This window comes from Micromonas commoda, chromosome 10 (assembly GCF_000090985.2).
Source record: "Micromonas commoda chromosome 10, complete sequence".
Taxonomy (NCBI): domain Eukaryota; kingdom Viridiplantae; phylum Chlorophyta; class Mamiellophyceae; order Mamiellales; family Mamiellaceae; genus Micromonas; species Micromonas commoda.
The window spans coordinates 615,937-642,124 of NC_013047.1; the positions used below are offsets into that span (position 1 = coordinate 615,937).

At 66.3% G+C, this 26,188-nt stretch overlaps 16 protein-coding genes across 16 annotated transcripts; 7 read left to right on the plus strand and 9 right to left on the minus strand.

The window, feature by feature from the left end:
- Positions 1–98: 98 nt before the first annotated feature.
- On the minus strand, positions 99–1,598 carry MICPUN_61946 (predicted protein; the record flags this gene model as incomplete). The annotated part of the gene is made up of 1 exon (XM_002508725.1): positions 99–1,598. One exon carries the CDS (start codon positions 1,596–1,598, stop codon positions 99–101), a length of 1,500 nt encoding a protein of 499 aa, XP_002508771.1.
- Positions 1,599–1,953: 355 nt separating this feature from the next.
- MICPUN_85699 (predicted protein) lies at positions 1,954–2,409 on the plus strand (the record flags this gene model as incomplete). Its single annotated transcript, XM_002508453.1, has 1 exon — positions 1,954–2,409. One exon carries the CDS (start codon positions 1,954–1,956, stop codon positions 2,407–2,409), a length of 456 nt encoding a protein of 151 aa, XP_002508499.1.
- Positions 2,410–2,426: 17 nt separating this feature from the next.
- Positions 2,427–4,110, minus strand: MICPUN_61948 (amino Acid/Auxin permease family; the record flags this gene model as incomplete). Its single annotated transcript, XM_002508726.1, has 1 exon — positions 2,427–4,110. The coding sequence occupies one exon, from the start codon at positions 4,108–4,110 to the stop codon at positions 2,527–2,529; it is 1,584 nt and encodes a 527-aa protein (XP_002508772.1). The 3' UTR covers positions 2,427–2,526.
- A 214-nt stretch (positions 4,111–4,324) lies between these two features.
- Positions 4,325–5,248, minus strand: MICPUN_61949 (predicted protein; the record flags this gene model as incomplete). The annotated part of the gene is made up of 1 exon (XM_002508727.1): positions 4,325–5,248. The coding sequence occupies one exon, from the start codon at positions 5,246–5,248 to the stop codon at positions 4,325–4,327; it is 924 nt and encodes a 307-aa protein (XP_002508773.1).
- A 1,108-nt stretch (positions 5,249–6,356) lies between these two features.
- Positions 6,357–7,227, plus strand: MICPUN_109033 (predicted protein). Its single transcript, XM_002508454.1, has one exon. It carries the CDS (start codon positions 6,362–6,364, stop codon positions 7,031–7,033), a length of 672 nt encoding a protein of 223 aa, XP_002508500.1. The 5' UTR covers positions 6,357–6,361; the 3' UTR covers positions 7,034–7,227.
- A 184-nt stretch (positions 7,228–7,411) lies between these two features.
- MICPUN_102712 (predicted protein) lies at positions 7,412–7,798 on the minus strand (the record flags this gene model as incomplete). The annotated part of the gene is made up of 1 exon (XM_002508728.1): positions 7,412–7,798. The coding sequence occupies one exon, from the start codon at positions 7,796–7,798 to the stop codon at positions 7,412–7,414; it is 387 nt and encodes a 128-aa protein (XP_002508774.1).
- A 984-nt stretch (positions 7,799–8,782) lies between these two features.
- Positions 8,783–10,069, plus strand: MICPUN_69331 (predicted protein; the record flags this gene model as incomplete). Its single annotated transcript, XM_002508455.1, has 1 exon — positions 8,783–10,069. A coding segment is annotated over one exon (1,287 nt), but the record flags the coding sequence as incomplete, so codon positions are not given.
- A 1,587-nt stretch (positions 10,070–11,656) lies between these two features.
- Positions 11,657–14,041, minus strand: MICPUN_61953 (predicted protein; the record flags this gene model as incomplete). The annotated part of the gene is made up of 1 exon (XM_002508729.1): positions 11,657–14,041. One exon carries the CDS (start codon positions 14,039–14,041, stop codon positions 11,657–11,659), a length of 2,385 nt encoding a protein of 794 aa, XP_002508775.1.
- A 328-nt stretch (positions 14,042–14,369) lies between these two features.
- Positions 14,370–15,412, plus strand: PSBR (photosystem II PsbR protein, chloroplast precursor). The gene is made up of 3 exons (XM_002508456.1): positions 14,370–14,531; positions 14,824–14,897; positions 15,071–15,412. The coding sequence occupies exons 1-3, from the start codon at positions 14,412–14,414 to the stop codon at positions 15,273–15,275; spliced, it is 399 nt and encodes a 132-aa protein (XP_002508502.1). The 5' UTR covers positions 14,370–14,411; the 3' UTR covers positions 15,276–15,412.
- Positions 15,413–15,690: 278 nt separating this feature from the next.
- MICPUN_61955 (bromodomain-containing protein) lies at positions 15,691–18,249 on the minus strand (the record flags this gene model as incomplete). The annotated part of the gene is made up of 1 exon (XM_002508730.1): positions 15,691–18,249. One exon carries the CDS (start codon positions 18,247–18,249, stop codon positions 15,691–15,693), a length of 2,559 nt encoding a protein of 852 aa, XP_002508776.1.
- An 850-nt stretch (positions 18,250–19,099) lies between these two features.
- Positions 19,100–19,630, minus strand: MICPUN_61956 (predicted protein; the record flags this gene model as incomplete). Its single annotated transcript, XM_002508731.1, has 1 exon — positions 19,100–19,630. The coding sequence occupies one exon, from the start codon at positions 19,628–19,630 to the stop codon at positions 19,100–19,102; it is 531 nt and encodes a 176-aa protein (XP_002508777.1).
- Positions 19,631–19,741: 111 nt separating this feature from the next.
- MICPUN_109037 (predicted protein) lies at positions 19,742–20,637 on the plus strand. Its single transcript, XM_002508457.1, has one exon. The coding sequence runs from the start codon at positions 19,758–19,760 to the stop codon at positions 20,571–20,573; it is 816 nt and encodes a 271-aa protein (XP_002508503.1). The 5' UTR covers positions 19,742–19,757; the 3' UTR covers positions 20,574–20,637.
- Positions 20,638–20,741: 104 nt separating this feature from the next.
- Positions 20,742–21,416, plus strand: MICPUN_61958 (predicted protein; the record flags this gene model as incomplete). The annotated part of the gene is made up of 1 exon (XM_002508458.1): positions 20,742–21,416. One exon carries the CDS (start codon positions 20,742–20,744, stop codon positions 21,414–21,416), a length of 675 nt encoding a protein of 224 aa, XP_002508504.1.
- An 85-nt stretch (positions 21,417–21,501) lies between these two features.
- Positions 21,502–21,756, minus strand: MICPUN_85945 (predicted protein; the record flags this gene model as incomplete). The annotated part of the gene is made up of 1 exon (XM_002508732.1): positions 21,502–21,756. One exon carries the CDS (start codon positions 21,754–21,756, stop codon positions 21,502–21,504), a length of 255 nt encoding a protein of 84 aa, XP_002508778.1.
- Positions 21,757–23,692: 1,936 nt separating this feature from the next.
- On the minus strand, positions 23,693–23,873 carry MICPUN_74694 (predicted protein; the record flags this gene model as incomplete). The annotated part of the gene is made up of 1 exon (XM_002508733.1): positions 23,693–23,873. A coding segment is annotated over one exon (181 nt), but the record flags the coding sequence as incomplete, so codon positions are not given.
- A 540-nt stretch (positions 23,874–24,413) lies between these two features.
- Positions 24,414–26,072, plus strand: G6PDH (glucose-6-phosphate dehydrogenase (G6PDH) chloroplast precursor; the record flags this gene model as incomplete). Its single annotated transcript, XM_002508459.1, has 1 exon — positions 24,414–26,072. The coding sequence occupies one exon, from the start codon at positions 24,414–24,416 to the stop codon at positions 26,070–26,072; it is 1,659 nt and encodes a 552-aa protein (XP_002508505.1).
- Positions 26,073–26,188: the final 116 nt, after the last annotated feature.

The window sequence follows — 26,188 nt, forward strand, 5'->3', positions numbered from 1 at the left end:
TGCGCATTTACGGTTAAAAGTCGTAGCGTCTCGTGGTTGTGTGTTGGTGTTATTACAGCGCCGGCGGGAGAACCTCCGAGAACCTCCAAGCCATCGCGTCAGTCCCTCTTCTTCGCAGCCTTGAGCCGTCGTTTGATCTCCGGGAGCACGTCCTGGAGCGTCTTGGTGCCGTCCAGCGGCAGCGTCGCCCGCGTCACCCCGCCCCCGTCGCTCTTCTTCCCAGCGCTCTTCTTCACCGCGCATCCCAGCTCTCGGCACAGGGGCGCGAGCGCCTTGACGCCCATCTTCATCCTCGCCCCCAACGCGTCCAGGTCCACGTCGTAGTTGCACACCCTGAGCGCCATGAGGATGACGTGGAGGCAGACGAGGTCCTTCATCGCCTTGGGGCGCGAGAATCGCCTGGGTTCGTCGGGGCCGGGCGCGACACCGCCAGCCGTCGCCGTCCCGCCGGAGTGCTGCTCCTCCATGAACGCGTCGACGCACGCGCGCTGGATCCCGGCGTCCACGCGCTCCCGCGTGGTCCACGACAGGTACTTGTTCCCGGTGTACGCGTCGTCGTCGTCTCCCTCGACGTCCTTGCGCCGCTCGCGCTTCTCCGAGATGTGGTCCTTGGCGTGGAGAAAGACGAGGAGGAAATCCAGCGCGGCGAGCGCCTTGGCTCGCGTCTTCTGCCGGTCGTTCTCCTCGCGATCGGTCGCGCCGCCCGAGTGCTCGGCGAGCTTCGGAACGAGCCCGAGGATGAAGTCGTCGACGCCGCCGCCGTCCCTCAGCTCCTTCATCGCGCTGGGCTTCTTCGCGGCCTTGACCATCTCCTTCCACTTGGTCCGCTTCTCCAGCAGCGCAAACATCGGGAACAGATTGAACGGGTACGCGTCGATGGCGTTCGTCGCCGAAGGGTTGTGCTCGGGGATGTTCCTTCGTTCCCCCGCGAGTTTGGACAGCTGCGACGCGTCCATCTCGCCCTCGGTGGCGCGCTTCAACGTGGCCTCCATCGCGTCCGGGGCGGCGATGGTGTTGCCGTCGACCCTGCGCTCGGCCATGATCTTCGCAACCTTCCTCTGCTGCTTCGCGGACGCGAAGGCTTTGAGGAGCCGCGCGTTGTGCGCGGCGCGGACCTGGTAGTCGTTGAGGTCCTCCGCTCCGTCCCACTCGGGCTCGTTGTAGTCCAGCGCGTGGCATCGGCACTCCAGGTCGATGACGCGGGAGCCGCCCACGGGCATCAGCTTGAGCTCGTACTCCACGGCGTCGTCGTCCCCACCGCCGCCGCCGCCGCCCTTCCCCTTCCCCACCGGCACCAGCTTACCGAGGAGGTACTTGCAGGCGTCCCCCGCGGGGTAGTGCCCCAGCGGGGCGTGATTGGCGCCGATGTAGTCCACGCCGTCGGTGCGGCCGCGGAGGAGCATCATGTGACCGCGGTACGGGAGGTTCTTCCGCCACGCGCGAAACTCGGTGCCGGGCGGGGGCAATCCCCCGGTGGCGCCCAGCCTGCACACGAACGGCCCCTCCGCCATGTCCTCCTTCTTAGGGACGTACTCGACGCCGACCAGGGCCTTGCGCTTCAGCCCCGAGACGTGCGGGCGCGTTTCATACTCTGACATCGCGTCGGGGGCGCGCTCCGGCGCCTCGGTCGAGTGGCGCGGCCTCGGCCTAACCGTCGAGGATCCCCGGGTTTGGAAAAAGTGCACGCGCGAGCCAGCTGGCCGGGCCCTTTCGACCCCGCGCCGGGCGTCCGTTTTTGACGACAACACCTCGAGCGAGCGCACACGCCGCCGCGCACGCGCCCCGAATCGTTCGTAAACACCGTTCCGCCGATCCATGTCCGCCCGGGCGTCCCTTTCGCTCACGTCCCGCCCCACGATCCGGGGTGAGGCGGTGCCCCAGCGCGCGCGCGCGGCTGTCACCCGCGCGTCCCTCCGATCGGGCCGTCCCGTTCGCACCGTCGCGTCCGCGCCCATGACGCGCAACGACGTCACCGAGCTCGTCGTCTTCAACCGCATGAAGAAAGGGATCACGTGGGCGTCTCTCGCCGAGGCATGCGGCAAGAGCGTCCCGTGGACCACGTCCGCGCTGCTGGGCCAGCATCAGATGTCCAAGGAGATGGCGCAGGCTGCGGGTGCCATGCTCGATCTACCCGACGATGCGGTCATGCTCCTGCAGCACGTGCCGTACAAGGGCACCGGGTCCATCCCGGTGGGCCAGACGGTCCCGACGGACCCGCTCATCTACAGGTTCTACGAGATGGTCATGGTGTACGGCAGCACGTACAAGGAGCTCATCCACGAGGAGTTCGGCGACGGGATCATGTCCGCCATCGACTTCGACATGGAGTTTGGCCGGCAGGCGGATCCAAACGGGGACAGGGTGAAGATCACACTCACGGGCAAGTACCTCAAGTACAAGCAGTTCTGACGAGCCGCGCGACGATCGACGAGTCACCGAAACATTATTTCTCCGTTGCCTATTAAATTTGACGGTATAGCCCGTAGTCGAATGCGTGGGGCGCTCGCCGGCGGGGCGATATTTTTGTCACCCCCGCAGCGCGGCTCCCCTCACTCTGCGTTCCAATAATCCGAGGTACGCCATCGCGCTCTCTGCGCGCTCGTTCTCGATGCACTCCTTGGTGACGCACGGCCCGCACGAGAACGGCGGCGCCAGGGTCGCCATGTCCTGCACCAGCCGCACGAGCGACCCCCACGACAGCACCGGCACCGCCACGACCGCCACCGCGAGCATGACCCGAAGCGACCACAGCACGGACCAGTGCACCTCAAAACCCGTCGGCCTCGGCGTGCTCTCGCCCGGGGTCGACCCTCCGCTGGACCCGCCGCCGCCCGCATCTCCTCCCTCGCCGCCCTTCCTCCCCTTCTTCATCGGCGAGAACTTCCCGATGAAACCCCCGAGCTTCTTCAGGCTCGGGCTCCTCTTCACCGGGGTGTTATTTTCCCGCCCGATCGCGCCCCGCTCCGGATCCTCGCGACGCTTGAACCAGTGCGCGGCGTAGAGGTACGCCGGGGGTATCAACAGCACCGTGGTGGAGACGAAGAGCGACCCGATCGCCGCGGTGAGGTCCTCGAACAGACTCACGGTGTTCGTCAGCACGTACGCGCCCAGGACGACGATAGCGGACAGCCCGGCCCAATCCCGCCTCGCGGCGTTTGACGAATCCGTCACCGAGTACCTCGCGTACGCCCTTAACAGCGCCGAGTTGAGGATGACGAAGCTGACGATGATGTGGAAGAAGAACAGGGTGTTACCCACGAGCCGGCTGGCGTCGAACGGGAGGATGTCCAGCAAAAATCCCGGAACCTTATCCCCGAACCGCGCGTACATCGCCGCGGCTGTGCCGTAGTACAACGCGAAGAGCGCGGGGGTGGTGAGCCACAGCGTCTTGGGGTAATCCTCCGGCCGGGACATCTCGCTGAGGTACTCGAAGAAGGCGCACTGCCCGCCGCCGGACGCGAAGAAGAACCCGCCGACGCTGGTCAACGAGTCGGTGATGCCCAGCGGGGGCCAGAACGAGGTGGAGGACGTCGGGTCGGGGTCCACCTCACGCGAACGTCCGACGATGAGAAAGACGACGGCGACGACGGCGGCGAAGGACGCGATGCTGATCCCGGTGATGTCGCCGTAGCTCCTCAGCTGCGCGAACGGGAAGACGATGAGGGACGCGATGCCGGTGGCCAGCGGGAGGCAGACGCGCGTGCCGTAGAACTCGTTCATGATGGTCCGTCCGAGCGAGTTGAGGTACGCGGATTGGATGGTGAAGAGGTAGAGGTGCACCACGGCGCGGATGAAGCCTTGGCCGACGGGGCCGAAGAGGATGCCCGCAGCCTCGCCCTGGGATTTCGCCTCCGGAAACCGCGTGTGCGTGGCGTACATGATGCGCAGGGAGATGTTGTTGATGGCCAGCGTGCCGAAGCACGTGAGCGTGCCCGCGAACCACCCCAACCGACCGAGGTGAAGAGGCAGCGCGAAGACGCCCTGGCCCGCGATCTCTCCGAGGATGAGGAAGGAGAGCAGCGCCCAGTGCACGCTGCGCTTGACGACGGGGCGCCCCGAGTCCGTCAGGGCGACGTCCTTGGGAATCAGGGGGTCCTTTTCCGAACCCATCTTCGCCGTCGGGTCGCGCGGGTACGCTGACGCGACGGCCAGACTGAAATGCCGTGGTAGGGTTGGGCCGCGGGTGTTATACGAGGCCCACCAGAGATCGATCGTATGGGCACCAGTCGGGATCGAGGGACGAAACGGAAATTTATAACGCCCCGTCTTTTTCAATTTCATTTCAGGACACCCGACGGCGGACGCACAACGCGGAACGCACCGACTATCGCGGCACCGCGGGCTTGTTCGGCGTGAACGTCGGTATGTACGACTTGAGCAGCGCCAGACCCCGCGCCCCGCCCTGCCTCGCCATCAGGTTGAGGACGTCGTCGATGACGTCGCACAGCCTCTCCTTCTGCCCGCCCACCATCTTCAGCTCGTACCCCGTGCGGACCATCTCCTTGGACTTGATGAACAGGTTGGGCACCGGCGCCATGCGCCTGTACCCGTCGCACCGCATCATGGCGTCGCACGCCCCCGGGTGCGTGGTCAGCAGGCACCGGACGATGTCCAGGCACGCCGCCGTCGCCGCCGGGGTTTTGCTGTTCAGCGCCCTGCGCGTGCGCGAGACGATCGCGGGGATGAGCGGGCCGATGACGGACCAGTCCGCCTGAATCATCTGCTTGCTGCCGGTGATGGCGATGAGCCTCATGGGCTCGGTGGTCTCCTGCGCTCCCTCCACGAAGATCGGGAGCCAGTACGCGATGTCGAAATCTTCAAAAGGCGCGCCGTCGACTTTCCACCGAAGACAATCCTTACCCCCCATGAAAGACCCGCTGTCCTTGTCCGCGGGAAGCTCCGACGCCTTGTACATGACGCTGAACTCGCACTCCATTCGCCACGGGTTGGCCGCGATCGGGGGATGTGGCGGCGCGTTCCTCCGGTGCGGGCCCCGGCAGTGCACGCAGAATCGCTCCTGGAGGTTCGGGTCCACCGGGCGGAGTTTCTCCCGCGCGGCGGCGACGACGCCCGCGAGGCCGGCGGAGCTGCGGTGGGAGAGCGCCGCGGAGACGTTGTGCGACGCCGCGTGCGGCTTGGACGACGCGGCGGACCCGACGGACCCGGCGCCTCTCGACGAGGATGCTGGTCCCCCTCGCGTGGCGGTGCCTCCGGAGCCCACGGTCCGGGTCGCTGCGCCGCCGGTCATCGTCGAGGTCTTCGTGCTGTTCGAGGCGGGGGGCTGCGAGCCGCTGCGTGCACCGGGGGGCGAGGGGAACGGGGAGCGGGGACCGGTCGTCAGGGTGGAGTCCTCCGGGACGAGAGGGGAAAAACGCGGATGCATGCGTTTCCGCAGCGCGACGGCGAGGCGGGCGGAGGTGGCCGGGCGCGGGGTGGACCGGCCGAGGCGAAAGCCGTGAAGCCATGGCGACGACCGTGCCGTGGGACTCACTCTTTGGTTGTGCCGTCGATGGACATCTCTTCTGCTGGAAGGGGAAGGGACTCTCGGAGCACTCCCGCGCCCGTCTCGGAGTGTCGCGTGATGAGCGAAGAATCATGTTTGACCCGGCGGGATTGGCTTTCCCCCTTTCGCGGTTGGCGCCGATACCAGCAAAAGTGGCGAAAAATGTGTCGAGGGAGAACTAATTTTGACACTTTTTTCGATACTTTTTAGACCCTGAATGTTGAGTCAATATTATACCTTCGAGGGTAACTCCTTGGCGCCGATACCAGCCAAACCTGGAAATTGGCGCAAAAGGAAGGGTGACAAACAGGGTGACACACAGCGCGTCGGGTCCCTGTCATGCCTCCCCGGTGTGACAGCATTCCGAAGGAGGTTTCGAGATGTGACTGGTTCCCATACATTTTTGGTGCTTTTTTGCAGGATTCGGCACCTTCCCCCTCAAAAACGTTTTTCTTTTTCACGCGGCATTGCCCTAACAACGCTCCCCACAACTGCACGCGGCACGCCCATATCAACGACATGTCCATCAAACTCAACTTTGAGCCCCACGCGGCTCTCGTCGGCGGCGGCATTCTCGGCGTCGCCACCGTCGGCAAGCTCCTCTTGACCGGCCGCATCCTCGGAATCTCCGGCGCGCTCAAAGGCGTCGTCGAAAACGGAGATCTCTCCCCGTGGCGCCTCTCCTTCCTCGGCGGCCTCGTCGCCGCCGGAGTTGTTGACGGCATCTGGGATCCCAACCAGATCGCCGAGCCCGGCGTGAGCCTCGCCAAGACCGTCCTCGCGGGCTTGCTCGTCGGCGCCGGCTCCGCTATGGGCAACGGCTGCACCTCCGGCCACGGGATCTGCGGCAACTCGCGCATGAGCCCCCGCTCCATGGCGTACACCGGCATCTTCATGGTGTCCGGCTTCATCGTCGCCAGCGTCTTCAATACCAACGGTGATCTCGGCATCAACTCCGACTTCTCCGCCATCGACAACATGGTCACGCCCGCCGCGGAGACCCTCACGCGCTGGCTCTCCATCGCGGGAGCCGCGACCCTGGGCTTCCTTGGCATCGGCCAAGTCGCCTCCGCCGCGTCCAAAAAGAACGACGGCGACAAGACCAAGCTCCACAAGACCCTCGACGCCCTCGCCGAGGCCCTCGCCGGGTTCACGTTCGGCCTCGGCCTCACCGTCAGCGGCATGCGCCGCGCGGCGAAGGTCAGCGGCTTCCTCTCCGCCACGAGGGCGTCTTTCGACCCGAGCCTGATGCTCGTGATGGGCGGCGCCATGGCGCTGTCCATCCCGGGCTTCGCGATCGCCAACAAGAAAAAAGCACCCGCGTGCACCAGGGAGTTCAGCATCCCCAAGAACAGGAAGATCGACGACAAGCTGATGCTGGGCGGCGTGCTGTTTGGCGCCGGCTGGGGCCTGGCCGGTATGTGCCCGGGTCCGGCCATCGTGAGCCTGGCGGCGAGGCCGACGCAGAAGCTGGCGGCGTGGATCGTCTCCGTGCTCGGAGGTATGTGGATCCAGAAGTACATTCCCTGATCGTGGACGCGAGAGACGACGCCGCGACCGCCGTATGTAAATAGGCTCACCTGTAACAGAGCCCACGCGATATTGCATTGTAACGACAAACCCGACGCATATTACTCAATTACCACGCCGCGCGCGTTGTGCATCGGACTCGAACGATTGTAAAGATGCGTGGCGTGGACATCAAACAACGCTAATCGCTAATCCACCAACTTCCTCTCCCCGCCTCCTCTCTCCTCCTCGCTTTTGCGGCGCCGTTCTCGTCGTAATATTTCATGATGAACCGAAGGATTTCTCCCAAGTCACCCCGCTTTCTCCTTCTCTCGTCGAGCAAGACAACCTCTCGACGGTCATCGACCCATTCAACCCCTGTTGACGTGAAACAACAACTCACGCGTCCTCGTTGCCGGGGTAGAACGCCTCCCACCAACCCGGGGCGTACTTGAGGTAGGGCGCGGTCCACTTGCTCGGGTCGGGCGCCTTGAACGCATCCTTGGCGATGAGCTCGTTGGACTTGAGGCACTCGACGCCGGTGCCCTCCACGGCCCCCTTGTACACGCGGTCGAGGCGGAGCTTGACAAAGTCATTCCACACCTTGTCGGTGGTGACGACCGCGACGCACGGCTGACGCACCTTCTTCTTCACGTCCGGCATGGCGTCGAGGAACGCGGGGTTGGGCACGATCCAGAAGTCCTGCTCCTTGCTCGTCTCGCGGTAGAAGCGGCGGCGCTCGCGGAGCACCTCGGGGAAGTGCTCGTTGTTCTCGTCGTGGAGCATGTACTCGGCGTTGGCCACGCAGAAGTAGTACTTCTTGGTCTGTCGGACAGAAGAAGCGGGGCGGGGATGTCAGTGACAAAGAGGGCGTGGAATTTCTCCGAAACCGTCTCCGGGGGACTCGCGCATCGGGTCGCGCCCGGCGCACGGTTGGCGTCGGGGCGCCCTAAATCGGGAGGGATGATCGACAGAGGTATCGATCTCGACTAGGGGCTTCGAATAATCCGAGATGCGTACCTCGGTGGAGGTGGCAGGGGACGCGGAGGTGGCCTCGGCGGTGGCCGAGGTGCGCACGGTGCGGCGGACGGGGGCAGCCTTGCCGCGGACCGCGGTGCGGGACACGCGAGCCTTGGCGGGGGCGACCACGGGGGCGGCGGCGGCAATGGTGAAGGCGGACATCTTGCGTGTTAACAAAGAGGTCTTGTGACTGTGCGGCGCGCGCTGCGACAGATGGGTCGCGTCCCGGACCCATCATCGGGGTAAGGATATTTGATCTCCATCGTCTCGGCCAATCAGGAGCCGGCATTTAGCTTCGATACCAGTTAGGGTTCACTCCAGTCTATTTCAGGGTTTGAATGTATGGGGATCTGTTCCGAGATCTCCCACCGATTCACGGTGCCATCTCACACACGCACCACACACATTCTCGGTCGCAGCGACTGGCTGTCGCTCTCGCCGCGGATATAAATGTCGATGACGTCGACGTCGCGCGGGCAAGTCCCGCTTCGCCGGACACACGCGGCGAGGATGTCCGTCTCATTCGCCGTCGGCGTGTGCGCACGTCCCGCGGTCGCCGCCCGATCCACGCGCGCCACCGCCGCGCGCCGAGCGGCGACGTCGCCGTCAGTCACCCCGTCGTCGCGACCTCCACCCGCGGGAGTGGGCACTCCTCTCGTCAGATGCTCCCCCCTCCGCCCCTCCACCTTCCCTTCGCGCCGACCCGGGCGACACGCCGTCCGCGCCGCGGCCGCCGCGAACACCGAGGTCACCGCCGAGTCCGTCGTCAGGGGCATGTACGACGCCATCAACCGCCGCGACGTCGAGGCAGCGCTCGCGTTCGTCGACGACGACATCCTATACGAGGACTTCAACTTTCCCGTCCCGTTCAAGGGCAAGGAGAGGGTGCGCAAGCTGTTCGAGGAATCCTGCGACGGGATCCCCGACGACATGCTCTTCATCGTGGACGAGTGCACCGACGGCGGCGGACTCTCCGTGGGCATGACGTGGTACGTGGAGCTGGAGGGCGAGCCGTTCCCAAACGCCAGGGGCGCGAGTTTCTACCGCATCGACCCGACGTCCGGTAAACTCGTGTACGCGCGCGACGTCGTGGAGCCCCCGTTCAAGCTCGGGGACGTGTCGTTCAGCATCATCAGGGCGGTGGCACCCGCGGTGAAGGCGCAGCTCCGGCGGGCGCGAGAGGCGCGCGGAGACACCGAGGCGGCACCGAAAGCCGCGACCGCGAACGCGACAGCCGCGATCGATCCCCCGAGCGGGGGCACAGCCGTGGACGACGAACCCGGCGACGCCGTCGCCGCCGCGGGTCTCTACGCGCTCGGCGCCGCGTACTGGTTCGTGCTCCTCCTCTCGCCGCCCGGGTGGCAGGGTCTGCCCGGCGAGCCCGCGTGGGCGGTGGCCCCGGAGACACTCGCGGAGGTTGTCGCCGAGTCGACGGATTTCTTCTTTGTTCTCCCCGCGCTCAACAAGTTCGGGATCGACCTCCTCGGACCCGCGCCGGCGGTGCACCCGGTGACCCTCGGCGTGTTCAACTTCGCCGAGGCGTTCATCTTCATGCTGCTCCCGCTGATGCTGATGACGCGCAAAGGCCGCGACCTGCCCACGGTCAAGGCGTGGTCCGTCGCGATGTTTCTCACCAACGCGTTGATGCTCCCGTACTTGGGCGCTCGAGCGGCTGCGCCCGCGCCCGCGGCGTGGCGCGAGGCCAAGGCGGACGGGACCGCGGCGGGGATCGCGGAGGTGGCGCGCGGGGAGAAGGGGCTCCTGTCGAGGGCGTTCGGGCTCGTCGGCCTCGGCGTCGGTGTCCTGTCGGTGTACTGGGCGCTGTTTGAGGACCCCGCGGTGGGCGGCGACCTCGCGGCGCGGGGCGAGTACCTGCGCCAGCTGGTGACGGAGGACCGGGTCAGTCTCGCGTTCGTCGTGGACATCGCGCTGTTCTCCGTGTGGCAAGCGTGGTTCATCGGCGAGGTGGACGAGGAGGCTCCCGCGGCGTGCAGGTTCGTGCCGTATTGGGGGCTCGCCGCGTGGCTGATGCTGTGAGAGGGGGGGGATCTCGACGCTCTCCTCATAACGCTTAGCTCGATTCGCCGTTGATGGGAAATACTTTGCTCGCGACGAAACTCGGAGTCCGGGGCGGCCGCGGCCGTCACTTGCGCCGCGCGCGGGGCGGACGAGGATGGGCGACTGCATCTGGCGCCCCACCGTCGTCGTCTCCCGCGCCACGGCGGACGAGCCGGAGATGATATCCGACGTTTCCTTCTCCCTGTGCGTCACCCCACCCGCCAGCCTTCCCTCGCCTCCCACCCCGCACAGCTGTGTTTCCTTCCGACCCCCCTGACGAGCTCCCCCGTCCGCGCCCGCCGCAGGGAGCCCCTGAGCCAGGCGACGCACGCCACCTTCACCGAGCACGGCGGCGCGGACGGCATCCAGGCGCACATAGAGCGCCTCATCGCCGAACCCGTCGCACTCGGCGAGCCCGACGTCCTCGGGCTCGCCGCCTTCGCGAGCGACAGCGCGAACGATATCACCAGCCGCGCGGTCTCCAGGCTCGCCGCTCGCGAAGCCCGCGCCGCGACGCTCCTCTCCCACAAGATCATGACCCCGCAATGGAAACCCCCGCGCCACGACGCCGACCGCGGTCCGCGCGCATCCGCGCCGCGGCGCCGCGACGACACGCCCCTCCGATCGTTCCCCCGCCCCGCCCCGCTCTCGACGGAACCGGAACCCCCCGCGACAGCCTTCGCGAGCGGCTCGGAGTTTTCCGGAAAGGAGGCCGCGCTCGTCATCACCTCCATCGCGGAACGCGTCGGGCGACGTCACGCCGCGCGCGGGGGCGCGCAGACCGCGCACTCCACGGGCTCCGCGCCGTCCGGTCACGCCCGGCGATACCGGCCGCCACAGCAGCCGGTGCCGGTGCCGGTGCCGGTGCCGGTGCCGCCGCTCGCCGGTCGGGACTTCGCGGCGGGTCTCGTGGGTGGTGGACCCGCACGGCGCGCGACGTCGCGACGCCTCCCCGGGGGCGCCGCCCCGCCCCCGGCTTCCGCGGCGTCGTCCAGGGTCCTCCGCATGCGACCCTCGCATCCCAACCACAACCTCGAAGACGACCTCGACCTCGACCTCGAGCCCGAGCCCGAGCCCGAGCCCAAGCGTCGGCGCAAAGCGACGAAAACGACCAAGTCCCGCAACGCAGCAGGGGCAGGGCGATCGCCGGTGGCGGGGATCACCGCAAAGGTGACCGACGACGAGCTCGAGGCGCTGAAGACGTCGGACCCGGCGAAATACAGGCGAATCGTGGGTAACCGCAAGAGCGCGGCTGCTTCGAAGGCGAGGAGGGAGGCGGCCGCGGAGGAGACCGCCGCCGCGCTGCGAGACGTGCGAAGGGAGAACGAGGCGCTGCTGGCGAAGCTGGCGCGCGCGGAGGCGGCGCTGAGGTTGCGCGAGGAGGTTGCGCGCGGGGGCGGGACTGGTGGGAGGAGGTGAGAGAATCGTCGACTGGGAGGAGGTGACGACCGCGCGGGAGGAGCGAGAGGCGACGCGACGAAACGACGGGTGGAGAAGCGTCGACGCGTACGATTAAAAATGCCCTCGGGGCGACTTGTGGTGACGACGACGAGAAACGCCGGCTGCTCACAGCTCGGAGTGCGCCTTACCCTTCCTCTTCTTCTTCTTTTTCTTCTTGGAAGCCTTCTTGGCAGCCGCCGCGGCGTCCTCCTCCTCCGCCTTCTTCCTCTTCTTCTCGGCCTCCTCCTCCGCCAGCTCCCGCTCGATGCGGCTGAGCCTCTCCTCGTTGGTCACCTCCCCCTCGACGTCCTCGCCCATGATGTCGGCCAGGTCGAACTCCTCCTCGACGTCCTCGTCAAACACCTCCTCCGGTTCCTCCCCGCCGGGAACGAGCTTCGGGATCTCCTGGATCATACGCGTGCGCTGCTTCGCGGACAGGACGTCGTCCAAAAACCCCGCGATGCGCTCGGCACTGAACGTGGCCCTGTACGTCGCGAACCTGTTCTTCCTCATGCTCACGACGGCAACGGCGGGGACGTCGTCGGCGCTCACCTCAAACGCGGCGGCGAACGATCGCTGCTTCACGGGGTCCACGACGACAAACTTGACGGGCCTGTCCGACTTGTCATCCGCGGCGGCCTGGACGATCGCCGTTCGCAGCTCGGTGTCCTCGGTTCCCTGCGGGACGAAGGCGACGACGCAGAGCCCCGCGCCGCCGCACTCCGCGTCGAGTTCCTTGGGCGTTCCGACCAATTTCACCGGGTCAGCCGCGCCCTTCTCGGGGCCGCCGTCGCCGCCGGTGGGGTCCTTCCCGAGCACCTGCGCGCGGATCTGGTCCAGCCACGAGTGCATGTACAGGTAATCGAGCGTATAGCCCGGGAACTGCGCCACCTGCATCTGGACGGTGTTGGTGTCCGGATTCTCCCCACCCTTGAGCGGCGGCACGAACATCATGCGGAGGCTCGGGTACGATTGGACGCCAAACTTTGCCGCGTTTACCTTGTCGCCGGATGGGATCGTCGCGAACTGGAAGTCCTGGTGGAAGTTGGCGGCGAGCGCGATGAAATCGCGGCCCAGCGCCGAGTCCGGCTTGGCGTCCGCGAAGAGGATAACCTTGGGCGCGAACGGGTCGTTCTGCATGAACGCCTCCACCAGCCTCGGCTGGGGCAGCGGCATGGTGAAGTCGGGGATGGCCTCCCTGACCCACGCCGCGAACGCCTCGGCGTCGTCCACGTCACCATCGTACGTGTCCGGGTCGGCGTCCTCCTTGTCGGTGCCGTGCGGAAACAGCACCGCCGCCACGCACTTCTTGTCGTCCTCGGTTCCCTCCCCGGATTCGGATTGATCGTTCGCCGAGAAAAACGTTTCGGGCGCGTACCTCTCCGCGAGTTTCGCCCCCTCCGGAGAGGACGCGTTCACCTCCATCAGGGACACGCGTCCGTTGACGCCCTTGATCGCGGACGACGCGAGCCGCCTCGAGACGTCCACGCACGCCCGGTCGCCCAGCTTGGTGAACGCGACGACGGCGACGGGCGGAGCTTTGAGCACGAGCTCCTCGAACCGAGCCGGGGTCACCGACGGGAAGAGCGATCCGTCGTCCGAGTCGCCCGGTGACTCACCGCCCGGTGACTCACCGCCGGGTCCCGCGCCGTTATTACCCCCCGCGCCCACCTTGCCCCCGCGCGGGTCGAAAACCTCCGGCGCGTCGTCCTCGGGCGCGGCGTCGGCGGCTTTCGATTCGATGTACGCGGCGAGCGAGCGCGCGTTCATCTCGCCGCCGTGCCTCTCGACGTCGCCCCCCTCGCCCCCCGCGGGTGGGAACAGCAGGAGCGCGGGTGGCTCGATCGTGGCGGGATCAGCCAGCCCCGGGATTGATGCGAGAACGTCGGGGGCGTCGGAGACGTGGACCTCCGCGAACGCGACGCGTCCGCGGAAGCGCAGCGAGAGGGACTTGAAGAGCGATCCGGTTGTTTCCTTGGCGGTGACGAGCACCGCGACCGGGAGGTGGCTGGCGTCGGTTCGCGCCCTCGCGAGCGCGTCCGCGTCCGCGATGCGCGTGACGCGATCGTCGGGGAGCAAGGTGGCGGCGAACTCGGCGATGCGCTTGTGCGAGGCGGTGCTGTTGCGGTACTCCACCGCGATCTTCTCGCTCTTCTTCGTGTACGGGTTGAGCGTCTTGTGCGCGGGGAGGCCGACGACGTGCGGCACCTTCGTCAAGCCCAGAGACTGCGCCAGCTTGATGGACGCGTCTCCGACGTGGACGTGCCCGAAGTTGACGATGCCGCCCATGTGCTTGGCCGCCTTCGCGAAGGTCGGCGCCATCTGGGCGCACGGCGCGCATCCGTCGGCTCCGAACGAGACGACCCACGCCTCCCTGCCATTCTCAATCACGAGGTCCTTCCAGTTGCTGTCGTCCAGGTCGATCACGGCGGCGTCCGCGTCGAGCGCCCGCGCGGTGTGCGCCGAGGCGACGCACAGGAGAAACGCCGCGACGAGCCACGGACGAGCCATCTCGATGAGGCGGGCGTATCGTCGCGTCGTGGAAGACTGTGGAAGGCGATCGCACCGAAGCGGCGGTTCGCACCGCGTCATTCCGCCCAATGACGACGACCAAACAGCCAGACTCGGTTGGTTTCGAAGCGCAATTTCGCAACCGACCTCAAAGCGGCCGGACGCCAAAAACTATCCCGTCGTTGATTTGTTGATTTGGACCGGTCTCTCCCAGCCAATCAGGAACCGGCATTGGGCCAGCAATTTTTTTTAGACGGAGATGGACTCTTGTGAGTGGTGTTTCGCGGGTGTGTATTGGGTGAAATGCCGATCGCGGGCCATACTTGCACCCACCGTAAAACCTTCGTTTACGCCACCACACACCAACAAAATGGCTGCTATCATGTCCACCTCCTCCGCCTTCGCCGGCGTGAAGGTCCAGGCCCGCGTCGCCGTCAAGTCCCAGCGCGCGCAGACCGTCATCATGGCCAACGCCTCCGGCCCCAAGCGCGTGAGTATTACTCGCAACAAACACGTATCCCGCGACGATTTTTTGCCCTCGGTGGGCGGGCGATAAGGGCAGCGATGGACGCGTCGCGAGCGTCGGATCCTCGGGGCGAAGCGCTAATCATATCATTGGGATGGTGCTCATTCCGTTTGGATCGCGTCTCGGTTGCCCCGTCCGCGGCGCGCGCGCTCGCGTCCCGATTCCCGCGCCTTCGGGGTTTCCCGTATCTTGTTGCAAGGGAGCACACTTGGCCGCGATGCTGACCACGGCACCCCTCCCCTCTCCGACTGCGCAGGGTACCAAGGCCCAGGGTGGCCAGGCTGGCGTTGGTTACAAGGGCTCCACCGAGGCTGGCTCCGCCCCCAAGACGTGAGTGTGCACTCCCGGATCCTTGCATACCCCGCGTCGGACGGCCCGAAATCCAAGTCGCGGGTTTTTCCACGCAGATCTCGCGTCAGATTCTCCTTGGGCGAATCGATCGATCCACTCGCGTCGCCCTGACGCTGACCTACGCTCCTCCCCTCTCCCCTCGTCGTCCACAGCCGCTCCGGCAAGGCTGGCTACGTCTACAAGCTCGGCCTCCGCAACGGCAAGGCTAACGTCGACGAGTACTCCCCCATCTACACCCCGTCCGAGTTCAAGACTGACGGCGACAAGTACGAGGGTGACCTCAAGCTCGCCGCGGGCGCCGTCCTCGGCGTGATCGGCACCGGCGCCCTCGCCATCCTCGCCACCTCCGCCCTCTAAGCACTCGGCACTTCGAAGCGTGGAAGCGTCGACGAGAGTGGGTGTTGCGACGAGTTTGCCTGACCTTAGTGTTCTAGCATGGGCAGAGACTTGTGAATGAAAGAACGAAAAGCTTTTTCGGTAAAAGCTTCGCCGTCATCATCTTGCGCCCCTCTCGGTCGAGACACTTTGATCGTTTCGCTGAGAAAGGATCCGTCAATATTATATCGGAACATTCATCGGAACGCATGCTATCTGTTGCTATCTTTTTTTTGTTTTTCTAACCCTCATAGTTGCTTGTGGGTAATACCCCGCTCGTCGTTCTTCGCGTGGAAGATCAATCAGATCGGTGCTGCTTTTGCTCGCTGCGGCGGAGTGTGACGGCAGAGTTTGTTCCTTGTGCGTATTTGGCAGGGGAGGTTATCGGCGCGCGCCTTCAACCCTCAAACTCCTTCATCATCGTCCCCACCTTTTCCGGCGCCATGTCGACGGTCTGCGCCATGCCGTCAACCTCGGCCCTGGCCCTGGCGCGTTCCTCCTCGAGGGCGCGCCTCTTAGCCGCCTCGGCTTCCTCCTCGGCGCGTCTCGCCGCCTCCTCAGCCTCGGCAGCCTCGCGAGCCTTCCTCTCCTCTTCCTCGCGGGCGGCTTGCTCCTTCGCGGCGGCCGCCGCCTTCTCGCGCGCCTCCTCCTGCTCGCGCTCCTTCTCCCTGTCTGTCTTTTGCTGCGCCATCGTCTCAAACTCGGACCAGAGCGAGTCGGGGATGTCAGCCGCGGGCTTGGCGGCGGCGGCGGCGGGCGCACCCGCGGCGCCGTTGTCGTCCGCCAGGTTCGCCCAGCCGTCCGCGTTCTGCACGTTGACCGGCTTCTTCGAGGCGTTCTGCTTCAGGGCGAGGTCCTCGGTGACGCGCTGGGTGGAGGACACCTCCACGAGGGTGGAGGCTCCCCCCGCCGCGGGCTGGGGAGGCGCGGCGGGCGCGGCGCCAGCCTTGGGGTTGGAGCCGCCGCCCTCCGCGGAATCCTCCGAGTCGGAGTCGGAGTCGGAGTCGGAATCCGAGTCGCTGGAGGAAGAGGTGGCGTCGCCGTCGGCAGCCTTGGACGCGGGCTGCGCTGGGGACGGCGCCGCGGCATCCATGGATCCGGGGGGCACGATGGGCTGCCCAACCCCGAGGCTCGCCTCCACCTGCATCAGCTCTCGCTCAGCCTCAGCCTCGAGCCGCTGCGCCTCGAGGAGCATGTCCGCCTGCGTGGGCTTCTTCTTCTTGGGCTTGAGGCAGGAGCGCACGTACCGGTCGAGCTTCCAGAGGGTGACGCTGTCGAGCTCCTCGATGTTGATCTCGATGAGGTCGTCCTCGGCGCCGCCCATCTCGGCGTGGCGCTCGGCGACAATCTGAACGACGCGAGCCTGCTTATCCTCGGGAAGTTCCCCGAGGAGCTCGGTGAGCTCTTGCTTCTCGGCGTAGCTCATGTCGCGGTTGGGGAGGGCGCCGCCGCCGCCGCCGCCGCCACCCGTCGCTCGGGGAGCCGCGCGGGGCTTGGGCGCCGACCTCGGCGCGCCGCCCCCCCTGCGCGACCCGCCGCGGGGAGCCGGGATGTACTCCTCGTAGTCCTCCTCCTCCATGAAGTAGTCGTCGTCGTCGACGCGCTTGCGCTTGGGCGCGCCGCCGCCGCCGCCAGAGGGAGGGGTAGACGCGCCCCAACCGCCGCCGCCGCCGGACATCGCCGCCATGTTCGACATCGACTGCTGCTTCTTGAGCTCCTCGAGCTGGCGCTGAACCTCGGCGAGCTGGCGGTTCACCTCGCTCACCTGTTGCGACTCGGCGAGGACCTCCTCCTCGACGGGTTCATCGCTGGTGCTCGCGATGACGGCGTCCTCCTGAGCCCTGACGGCTTCCTCCTCGGCAATCTTGGCGTCGACGTTTTGCGCGAGCCACGCCTTTTCAAACTCCTGTTGCAGGGTGCTGCCCATCAATCCGGCGTCGGAGTCCGGGGTGTTGTACAGCGCGCAGTTGTCGAAGACGAGCCGCATGTCGTCGGCGAACTCCTGCGGGCCCGAGTACGCGCCGTTCTGCTGCGACTTCTTGTCGAGCTTCTCCTTGATGGTGCCAAAGTCCATGGGGTTCTTGATGATGTCGAAGTAGTCCGGGATGTGGAGCGCGATGGGGTCGACGGGCTTGTTGAACGCCCACGCGTACTTGTGCTTGCGCACGGACGAGAGGCACTCGCGGCATTCCTTCATGAGCGCCTTGTGGCGGATGGCGCGAATCCCCTCAATCTCCTGCGCCTTGAGCATCCTGTGCGTGATGACGTTCCCCTTCTTGTCGCGCTTGGCAACCTTCTTCATCTGGCGCTTGCCGCCGCTTCCCGGCGCGGCGCTCTGCGCCTGCCTCGCGATGTTATCCACCAGCCGGTTCACGGGCTTTGAAGGTCGTTTCCCCTCCTCGCGGTGCGCGCTCATCGTGGGCGTCCCAGTCGCCTTCGCCTCCGCCTCCTCGAGTTTACCCTGAGCCGCGTTGATCGCCGCGAGCTGCGCCATCAGGGCTTCCTTCTTCCTGCGCTTGATCTCCTTCTTCTTAGCCTTGATTTCCTCCTCGGTCAGGCCCGTGAAGTCCATCTCGTCGACGTCGAGCGGCGCGACGGGCTCGAACGTAGGGATGTCGGGCATGCGCACAACCGGGGCGGCTTTCGCCTTCTTCGCCTTGGGCGGGGGCATGACGCGCGCGTTGGGGTTCTTCTTGACGCGCTTGCGCTCCTCCCACTCCTCGGCGACGAAGTCGTGGTCGCCCTCGGGCACCCACGCGTATCCCTTCGGCGCCTTGAGCGACATGTTGGGCGTGAGCAGCACGCAGAGCTTCTCGCTGAAGATCTGCATCTCCGAACCCGGGGGCCAGAGCTGCTTGCGCCCGTCGCCGCCGTTCATGGTCGTGGGATCGGAGGGCTGCGCGAAGGGGGGAGCCACGGGCTCGGGTGCCGCGGGGGCCATGTCGACGTCCGTCATGTCGTGTCGAGGGTGACTCTCTTTACGGAGGGTGACTCTCTTTACCGAGGTCGCCTGGTTGCGCAGCGAAATTGGTCCAGAGGGTTCAGGGATCCGTGCGGTGACGCGTCGGGTGATGGGCGAGCGCGCGGGCGGGGAAAACCGAGAGATCTGACGAGCGCGCGTGCGAACAGTCGACGGATCACCGCGGGGGAAGGCAGCCCGGGGCGCTTCCGGCTCGGATCTCGTCGGACCTCGCGCTGCGCGCCACGCAATGGCCAGGTCGTCCGACGCGCGCCGGGCTTTTGTAGGGAAAAATTGCGCGGCCGTGCAGCCTTGGATCGTCGCGTGAAGGCTGCACCCGGAACCGAGGAGCGAGGGCGGCCGCGAGGTCGAGACTTCGGTCGCGAGGGCGAATTCAAGGTCCAGCCACCGTCGTGCGATGTAATCGGACCTCCTCGATGCACCCTGCGACAGATCGGCTCGCGCGCGTCGCGCATTACGCGTCCCCGGCACCCCGCGATCTGAGAATGCGGCGGAGAAAAGCGCACCTGAGGTCACCGAAACGTCGGCCTCGCTGCGTCGTGCGACGTCCGCGGAATCGACTTTGTTCCCTTGGCGAGTCGGAGAGGGTGCGCCGGGGGTGTTCCGACGATCGAGTCCCGGATCGACGGCCCGCAGACCAGTCGACAAGTCCTGTCTCCTCGGAAGGAAACGGCGGCCTCTTTTATTTTATTTCCCGCCCGTCCACGGGACGGCACCACGGGACGCGAGTGGCGGACAGTTCGCTGTCGACTTGTATGGAAGGTCAGTGTGAAAAAAAGGGAAACTCATTTGAAGGTGCAATGTAGTCTGCGTATTTTGAGAAAGGCTATTCCCTCTTGCCCTTCGCCGCCCATCGGAACGTCCCTGGCGCCGCGGTGGCGACGAACCCGAACCCGGCGTACTTAATCAGCCTCCCAAAGAACACCGCACTGAGCATCACCCACCTGCCCACCCCGGTCAGCGCCCCGAACACCACGAGCGGGTGCAGCGGAGCGGGCGCCGCGGATATCGCCACCGCCCCGATCCATCCCCACGCTCGCATGGCGTCCTGCACCCTCTGCCAGTTGTCGGAGGCGAACACGTCGGGGTACTGCGCCTTCACCCAGTCGGTGCCGTTGCGCTCCACGATCTCGCCGAAGATCCAGTACCCGAGCAGCGCCCCCAGCGCGTTGCACACCGCGGCGACCATGAACCCCTTACGACCCCTCGCGGCGCACGTGCTGACGAACAGCGCCGTGACGCCTCCGCTGAGGAAGACGATGAAAACGTTGGCCAGGGAGAGGACCAGGATGACGAGAGGGAACCACGGCTTGGCCACCTGCCCGGTCAGCCCGCTCAGCATCGCCTTGGGGCTCATCGTCGCCGTGCCGCGAGCGTCGAAAAGTGGACTAATCATCAATCCGACGTCAGCTCCAAGTTTGCGTCACTTCGTGCTACTAGCCAGGTCACCGGCACAAGGAGTCACAAGGAGGCGCACCCCTTCCATGCTCGCGGTCGCTCGACTCAGCGCCGCCGTATCTCAGCTCCGTGTCAGTCCCCGGAGCGCCCGCGCCGGTGCCGCTCATCACTCGCGACGGGTTCGCACTCGCCGCGTGCGCAGCGCGATCTCGACGACCAACATGACGACGACGGCCTCGTGGGTGGACGAGGGCGACTTTGAAGCGTTGAGAGAGGCCATGACCACGTACGACGAGCAGCGGGACACCGTCATCAAGCGCGCGAGGGACATCACGAAGGCCTCGAAGGTGGCCATCTACTGCCTGCACCGCGGCGAGATCGACAAGGCGGACGCGCAGATCGCCACCGCGGCGGCCGTCGCCGACGAGCTCCTTCCCATCGTGTCCGCGAACCCGCCCCTGCGCGGGGGGTCCTACTCGGGCGGGCTGGAGGAGTACGCAGAAGCCGTGGTCTTCGCGCACTTCATCAAACACGGCGCGGTGCCCCCGAGCACCCACCCCGACCTCGCGCGATGCGATCGCGACGAGTACCTCGGAGGCGTCTTGGACTTCACCGGCGAGCTCAACAGATTTTGCGTCGCCAAAGCCACCGTGAGGGACGTCACAGCTGTGAACAAGTGCAGGGAGATCGTGGATTCACTCATGGGCATCTTCCTCAAGTTTGACTTTCGCAACGGCGCCCTGCGTAAGAAGTACGACTCGTTGAAGTACACGCTGAAGAAGGTTGAGAACACGCTGTACGAGATGTCGCTGACGTCGGCGGCGGCGAAGCGGTCGCGGGAAGACGCCGGTTTGGACGACGACGTTCCGCGGAAGGGCGGCGAGGTTGGGGAGGACGAGTGACGAGTCGCACAGGTGTAGGATCTTAGCCGAAAGTTAGTCTACGAATGCGGCGACGAACTTCGACAAAGACGACTTGGACGTAAACCTCGTTGTTAGTTGCATAAGATTAGTCGACTTTCGCGTCCGCTCGGGCACTGTCGGAGGCGCGCGTCACGGGGCCGGTCGGGGATGTCACGCGCGCTGACCGCCCCCGTCGGCGCTACCGGAACGCACGCGCGCCGACGATGCGCCGCGTCGCGATGTTCGTCGTCCGGTCCGACGACGCGATGGACCCGTGCGACCCGGTGCGACGCGTCAGTTGGGAAAGAGGATGCGGGAAACGGATCGAGACCCAAGCGGCCGGCCAGGGTCCCGAGGCGGGTTCCGAGGCCCGACGCGGGAGGCGGCGACGCGCCCGCGCCCACGACGAAGAGTAAACCCGCGGTGCGGCGCAGGACCGTCGCGGCGACGGACCGCGGCAAGGCGCTCACCGACGAGGAGAAGGCCGTCAGGATGAGGGAGTTGCGGGAGAGAGCCGCCGCGCCCAGGGTCGCCGAGCTGGCGGAAGCCGTGCGACGCGCGTGCGACGCGGGCGAGTACAAGCCCGCGCAGGCCGCCTACGCCGAGCTCAAAGCCGTGCCCGACGGCGTCGTGCCCCCGGATGTCTTCGAGACGATGCTGTCGCTGTGCGCGAGGCTCCGGATGCCATCCTCGGCGGAGGGCGTCTTCATCGACTCGCTCGCCGCGGGGGCGGCGCCCACGGAGAGCGCCTGCTGGAAGCTTCTGGAGACGTTCGAGTCTTCGGGGGAAAGCAGACGCGCGGAGAAGGTGCTCGCCTACATGGAGTCGCGGGGCATCGGCTGATCGGGCGCAGCGTTCGGGACGCGACCGGGTGGGACGTGATTCGTTCAACGCTTTCGGCTTGTTACCTTCGTAAAAGTTAAACGTCTCAGAGCGACGCTTCGAACCGCGCTGGGTCGGAGTCGTACGCTCTGCGCTGCGACGGGTTCCCCAACACCTCGTACGCCGCGGATACCCTTCGAAACTCCGCCTCGGCTCTGGCCAGAGACTCGCCGCCCTCGTGCTGCCACTTGTCGGGGTGCCACCTGCCGGCGGCTTTGCGGTACCCTCGACGAATCTGCTTCGCATTGGACGCGGACGAGACGCCCAGGATTTTGTAAAACGAACCCGGTCGTTTGTCCATCGCGCCGCCGCCGACGCCCCGCGGTAGCCCCTCGTACGTCCCGCCGTCCGCCTCGGCCTTTACCGCTCTGGCCGCGGCGAACACCTCCCGGGCGATCTTCGCGTCGTGCGGCGCCGCCTGCTGCGCCTTGCGTAGCCTCAGGAACGTTCGCTCGACGTCGCCGCCGTGCCTCGAGACGTCGGCGAGGATCCTCCACGCCTCCACGTCGCCGCGGTCGATGGCGACGCACTCCTCGAGGTCATCCTCGGGATCGAAGCGCCGGTCGTCGTCGTCGTCGTCGTCGTCGTCCCACTCGGCACCCCCCTCGGCACCCTGCCGGTCGTACCCGAACCCGTCGAGCCTCGCGAGCGCCCGCGCGCGAAGCAGATCGGCTCGGCACCGGTTGGGATACGGCTCGCCGCCGCCCGCGCTCCCCGGGCCCCACAGCCGGCGCTGATCCCGGAGCCGCAGCGCGGCGGTGAACGCGCGTTCCGCGGACGCGTACCGGCCGTCCGCCACGTCCGCCTCGCCGCGGTCCGCGAGTTCCTTGAGCCTCGCGAGCCTGGAGCCGAGCTCGACGATCTTCTTAGCCGGTTTATCGACGAGCGCCAGCTGTGCGATTGTCCCGTCGACGGCGCGCAAACCGCCGAGCCTCCACGCGATCTCCGCCGCGAGGTACGCGCGATCGGCGCTGTCCGCCGCCAGCTGAGCGCTCGTCTCTTCCGCGGCCGCCAGCCTACCGCAGAGCACTAAGGCTTCGCAAAGTGCCGTGCGTGGACCCTCCATCCGCGGGTTGAACCGAACCGTCTCCGTCGCGGCGAGGAGCGAATCCGCGGCTTCGGCAGGGGTCGGCCAATCGGACGGCGGCGGCAGCGGGTCCCGCTCGCCCCGCCGGGCGCGTTCCGTCTGCGCGGCGCGCTCGGCGCGCGCGGCCCCCGCGGCGGCGGACGCGTCCGCCTTGCCGCGCGACGCGGCGACGTTCCCCGGGTCGAGGACCAAGGCGCGTTCAAAGAGACGAAGCGATTCTTCGGCGTCGCCGTCGGTCATCCGAAGCGTCGCCCTCGCCGCTCGGACGTGCGCCGCGACGTGGTTCGGGTCGCGTTCGCATGCGCGTAACGCGTCGGAAGCGGCGCACGCGTCTCTCCCGAGCTTGAGCGCGACGGCGGCGCGGTTGGCGTGGTACACGGCCCTGGACGGGGCGAGCCTGATTGCTTCGGTGAACTCGTCGAAGGCGTCGTCGTGTTTCTTTTGCTTTTGCAGCGCCACCCCGCGATCGTTGTGCTCCTCCGCGCGTGTATCGTCGTACTCGCCGTCCATCCACCACGGGGTTTTGTACGTCGGCTGGGCCTGCGCGTGCGCGATGTGCTCGACCTGGGCGGTGAGCGCCTTGAGCTGCTCGATGGCCTCCGCGAACTCGGGCCTGTCGTGGACGTGGAGGCATTTGGCGCGCCACACGAGATCCTTGAGCTTCTCCCTGCGCCAGTGCGAGCCCGCGTCGGAGGGGTCCGCGGCGGCGCGTACCTCCGCGGCGGATGCCTGGTCGAAGAACATTTATCCCGACCCACGTGTGTGCGCCGCCTCGGGCGAGCGCGAGTCTGACGTCGCGTCGGTCGGGAGCGGGCGAACGACGACCTGGGCGTTTTCGCGGTGCCCTCGGGAGCCGAGGGGTCGCGGCGTGCGTGACTCGGCGCCCGCCTCGCGTCTCATCCGATGGGCATGAGCGCGTTCACCTTGTCGAGGTAGTCGATGTTTCCGTTCTCGTCAGCCTTGAGCTGATCCACCAGCGTCTTGGCCCGCGCGAAGGTCAACCCGCCGTCCTCCGCGCAGTACTTGACCAGCGCGTCGACGAGGGCCCTCGTGGATATGAGCCCGTGCGGGAGCGACTTGTCGGCGAAGGTCCTGAAGGACCGGAGCATGTCCTTCTTCCCGCACCGCCCTTTCCTCTCCCCGCCCGCCATCACCAGCAGGAACTCCTCGAAGTCCACCTCGCCGTTTCCGTCCTTGTCAATCTCCCTGACGAGCAGCTCCACCTCGTCCCTGGTCAGGTCCAGACCCAAGAGCTTCGTCAGCTCCTCCACCTCCTCCGTCTCGATGGCGCCGCTCTTGTCCTTGTCGACGAGGTCGAAGACCTCGCGGAAGGCCGCGAGGTCCGCGTCGGACAGCTCGATCCCACTCACCACCGGCATCGCGCGTCGGGTACCCCGGTCGTGCCACGGCGGCGCTGACTCCGAGGATCCCGACCGGCGCCGGTGCGTGCCTGTTTTTGGCACCCCCTGGCCACTTCCGGCCGTCGGGGTCGTCCGCGTTTGGCGGTCTCTTGCCGGGTGAAAATATCTGCCCGAGTCGATCAAGGTTCGTCCACGGGTTTCGACTCGTGGTTTCAACCGACTCGGTCAAGCGCGAATTTGGCGAATTTGACGGCGAAAAGCGAAAGCCGTCGAAAGATCTCGCCGCGCTCGCGCGAAAAGCCCGGCAAGGGATGACGGTCACTCGATTATTTGTCACTCGGCGGCCCAGCGAGGGGCCCCACATCAAGCACGCACGTGCACGCACGCACGTCGTCGCACTACACAGGGTCACCGGAGCTCTAAGAGAGCGCCATGGCCGCGGTCAGCGCGCGCGTGGCGCGCGTGGCGCCCCCCCCCGCGCGCCGCGCCCAACCGGCGAACCGTCGTTTCATGGCGAGCAACCACCACCGGGCCGGCGGGGCCCCGGGCGTGAGGTTCGAGGCTGCGAGGACGGCGTCCCGCCGCCCCGCGCGATCGCATCGCCGATCGTCCGTCGCGGTCCACGCGGCCGCCACGTTCCCAGAGCTCACCGACGACGAGTCCCTGGCGGACATCGCCAAGAGCGCTGCCAAGGGCGAGTCGCTGTCCATCTGCGTCTTCGGCGCGTCGGGCGATCTCGCCAAGAAAAAGGTGCTCCCCGCCATCTTCTCGCTCTACTACGATCGCCACCTTCCGGAGAACGTGCGGGTGTTTGGCTACGCGCGGAGCAAGATGACCAACGAGGAGTTCAAGGAGAAGATCCGGGAGTCCCTCCCGTGCCGTATCAGCGCCGCGGGCAACTGCGACGACGTCATCGAGTCCTTCCTCGAACGGATGCACTACGTCTCGGGGCTCTACGACGACCCGAAGGATTTCAAGGCGCTGGACCAGGCGATGGCGGCGGAGGAGGCCAAGATGGGGAAGAAGGCCATGCGGATCTTTTACCTCTCCATCCCGCCCTCCATCTTCGTGCCCGTCGCGCAGAACGCGGCGAGGGAGTGCAGCTCCTCCACGGGTGAGACGAGGGTGATCGTCGAGAAGCCGTTTGGGCGGGATCTGGAATCGTCCAGGGAGCTCACCTCGAGCCTCGCGGAGGTTCTCGCCGAGGAGAACACCTACCGCATCGACCACTACCTCGGCAAGGAGCTCATCGAGAACATCACCGTCCTCCGCTTCAGCAACATCATGTTCCAACCCCTCTGGTCCCGGGCGTACATCCGCAACGTGCAGATTTGCTTCTCCGAGAACTTTGGCACCGAGGGCCGCGGCGGGTACTTTGACAACTACGGCATCATTCGCGACGTCATGCAGAACCACCTGCTGCAGGTCATGGCGCTGTTCGCCATGGAGGAACCCGCGAGTCTGGACGCCGAGGACATCCGCGACGAGAAGGTCAAGGTGATTCGATGCATCCGACCCATCGAGATGGACAACGTCGTGCTGGGTCAGTACAAGGGCAGGAGAGACGGGGATAAGCAGCTCCCCGGGTACCTCGACGACGAGACCGTGCCCCCCGGGAGTAAGTGCCCCACGTTCGCGGCGATGGCCCTGTTCATCGACAACGCGCGATGGGACGGCGTGCCCTTCCTCATGAAGGCTGGCAAGGCTCTGCACAAGCGCCAAGCCGAGATTCGCATTCAGTTTCACCACGCGCCCGGCAAGCTCTACAAGAAACAACTCGGCTCCGCGAGCGAGATGAACTCGAACGAGCTCGTGATCAGGATCCAGCCCGACGAGTCCATCTACCTCCGCCTCAACTCCAAGATCCCCGGCCTCGGCATGAGGCTCGACCAGACCGACCTCGACCTCCAGTACAAGACCAAGTTCTCGGAGGCTAACCTGCCGGATGCGTACGAGCGCCTCATCCTCGACGTGGTGCAGGGAGACAAGAGGCTCTTCATCCGCAACGACGAACTGGAGGAGGCGTGGAAGCTGTTCACGCCGCTGCTGAAGACGATCGAGGACGATCAGATGGCGCCGGAGCTCTACCCGTACGGATCGCGCGGTCCAATCGGCGCGCACTACCTCGCCAGCAGGTACAACGTCCGCTGGGGAGATACCTACAACTGACCGGATAACCCGATGAGTAAGTCGTCCGGGGGTTGTTTCGGGGGTGCGCGCGGCGGGATGGGCGTCGCTCGATTATTTGTGTCTGGCCCTGGTTGGGGTTCGAGACGTGTAAACGT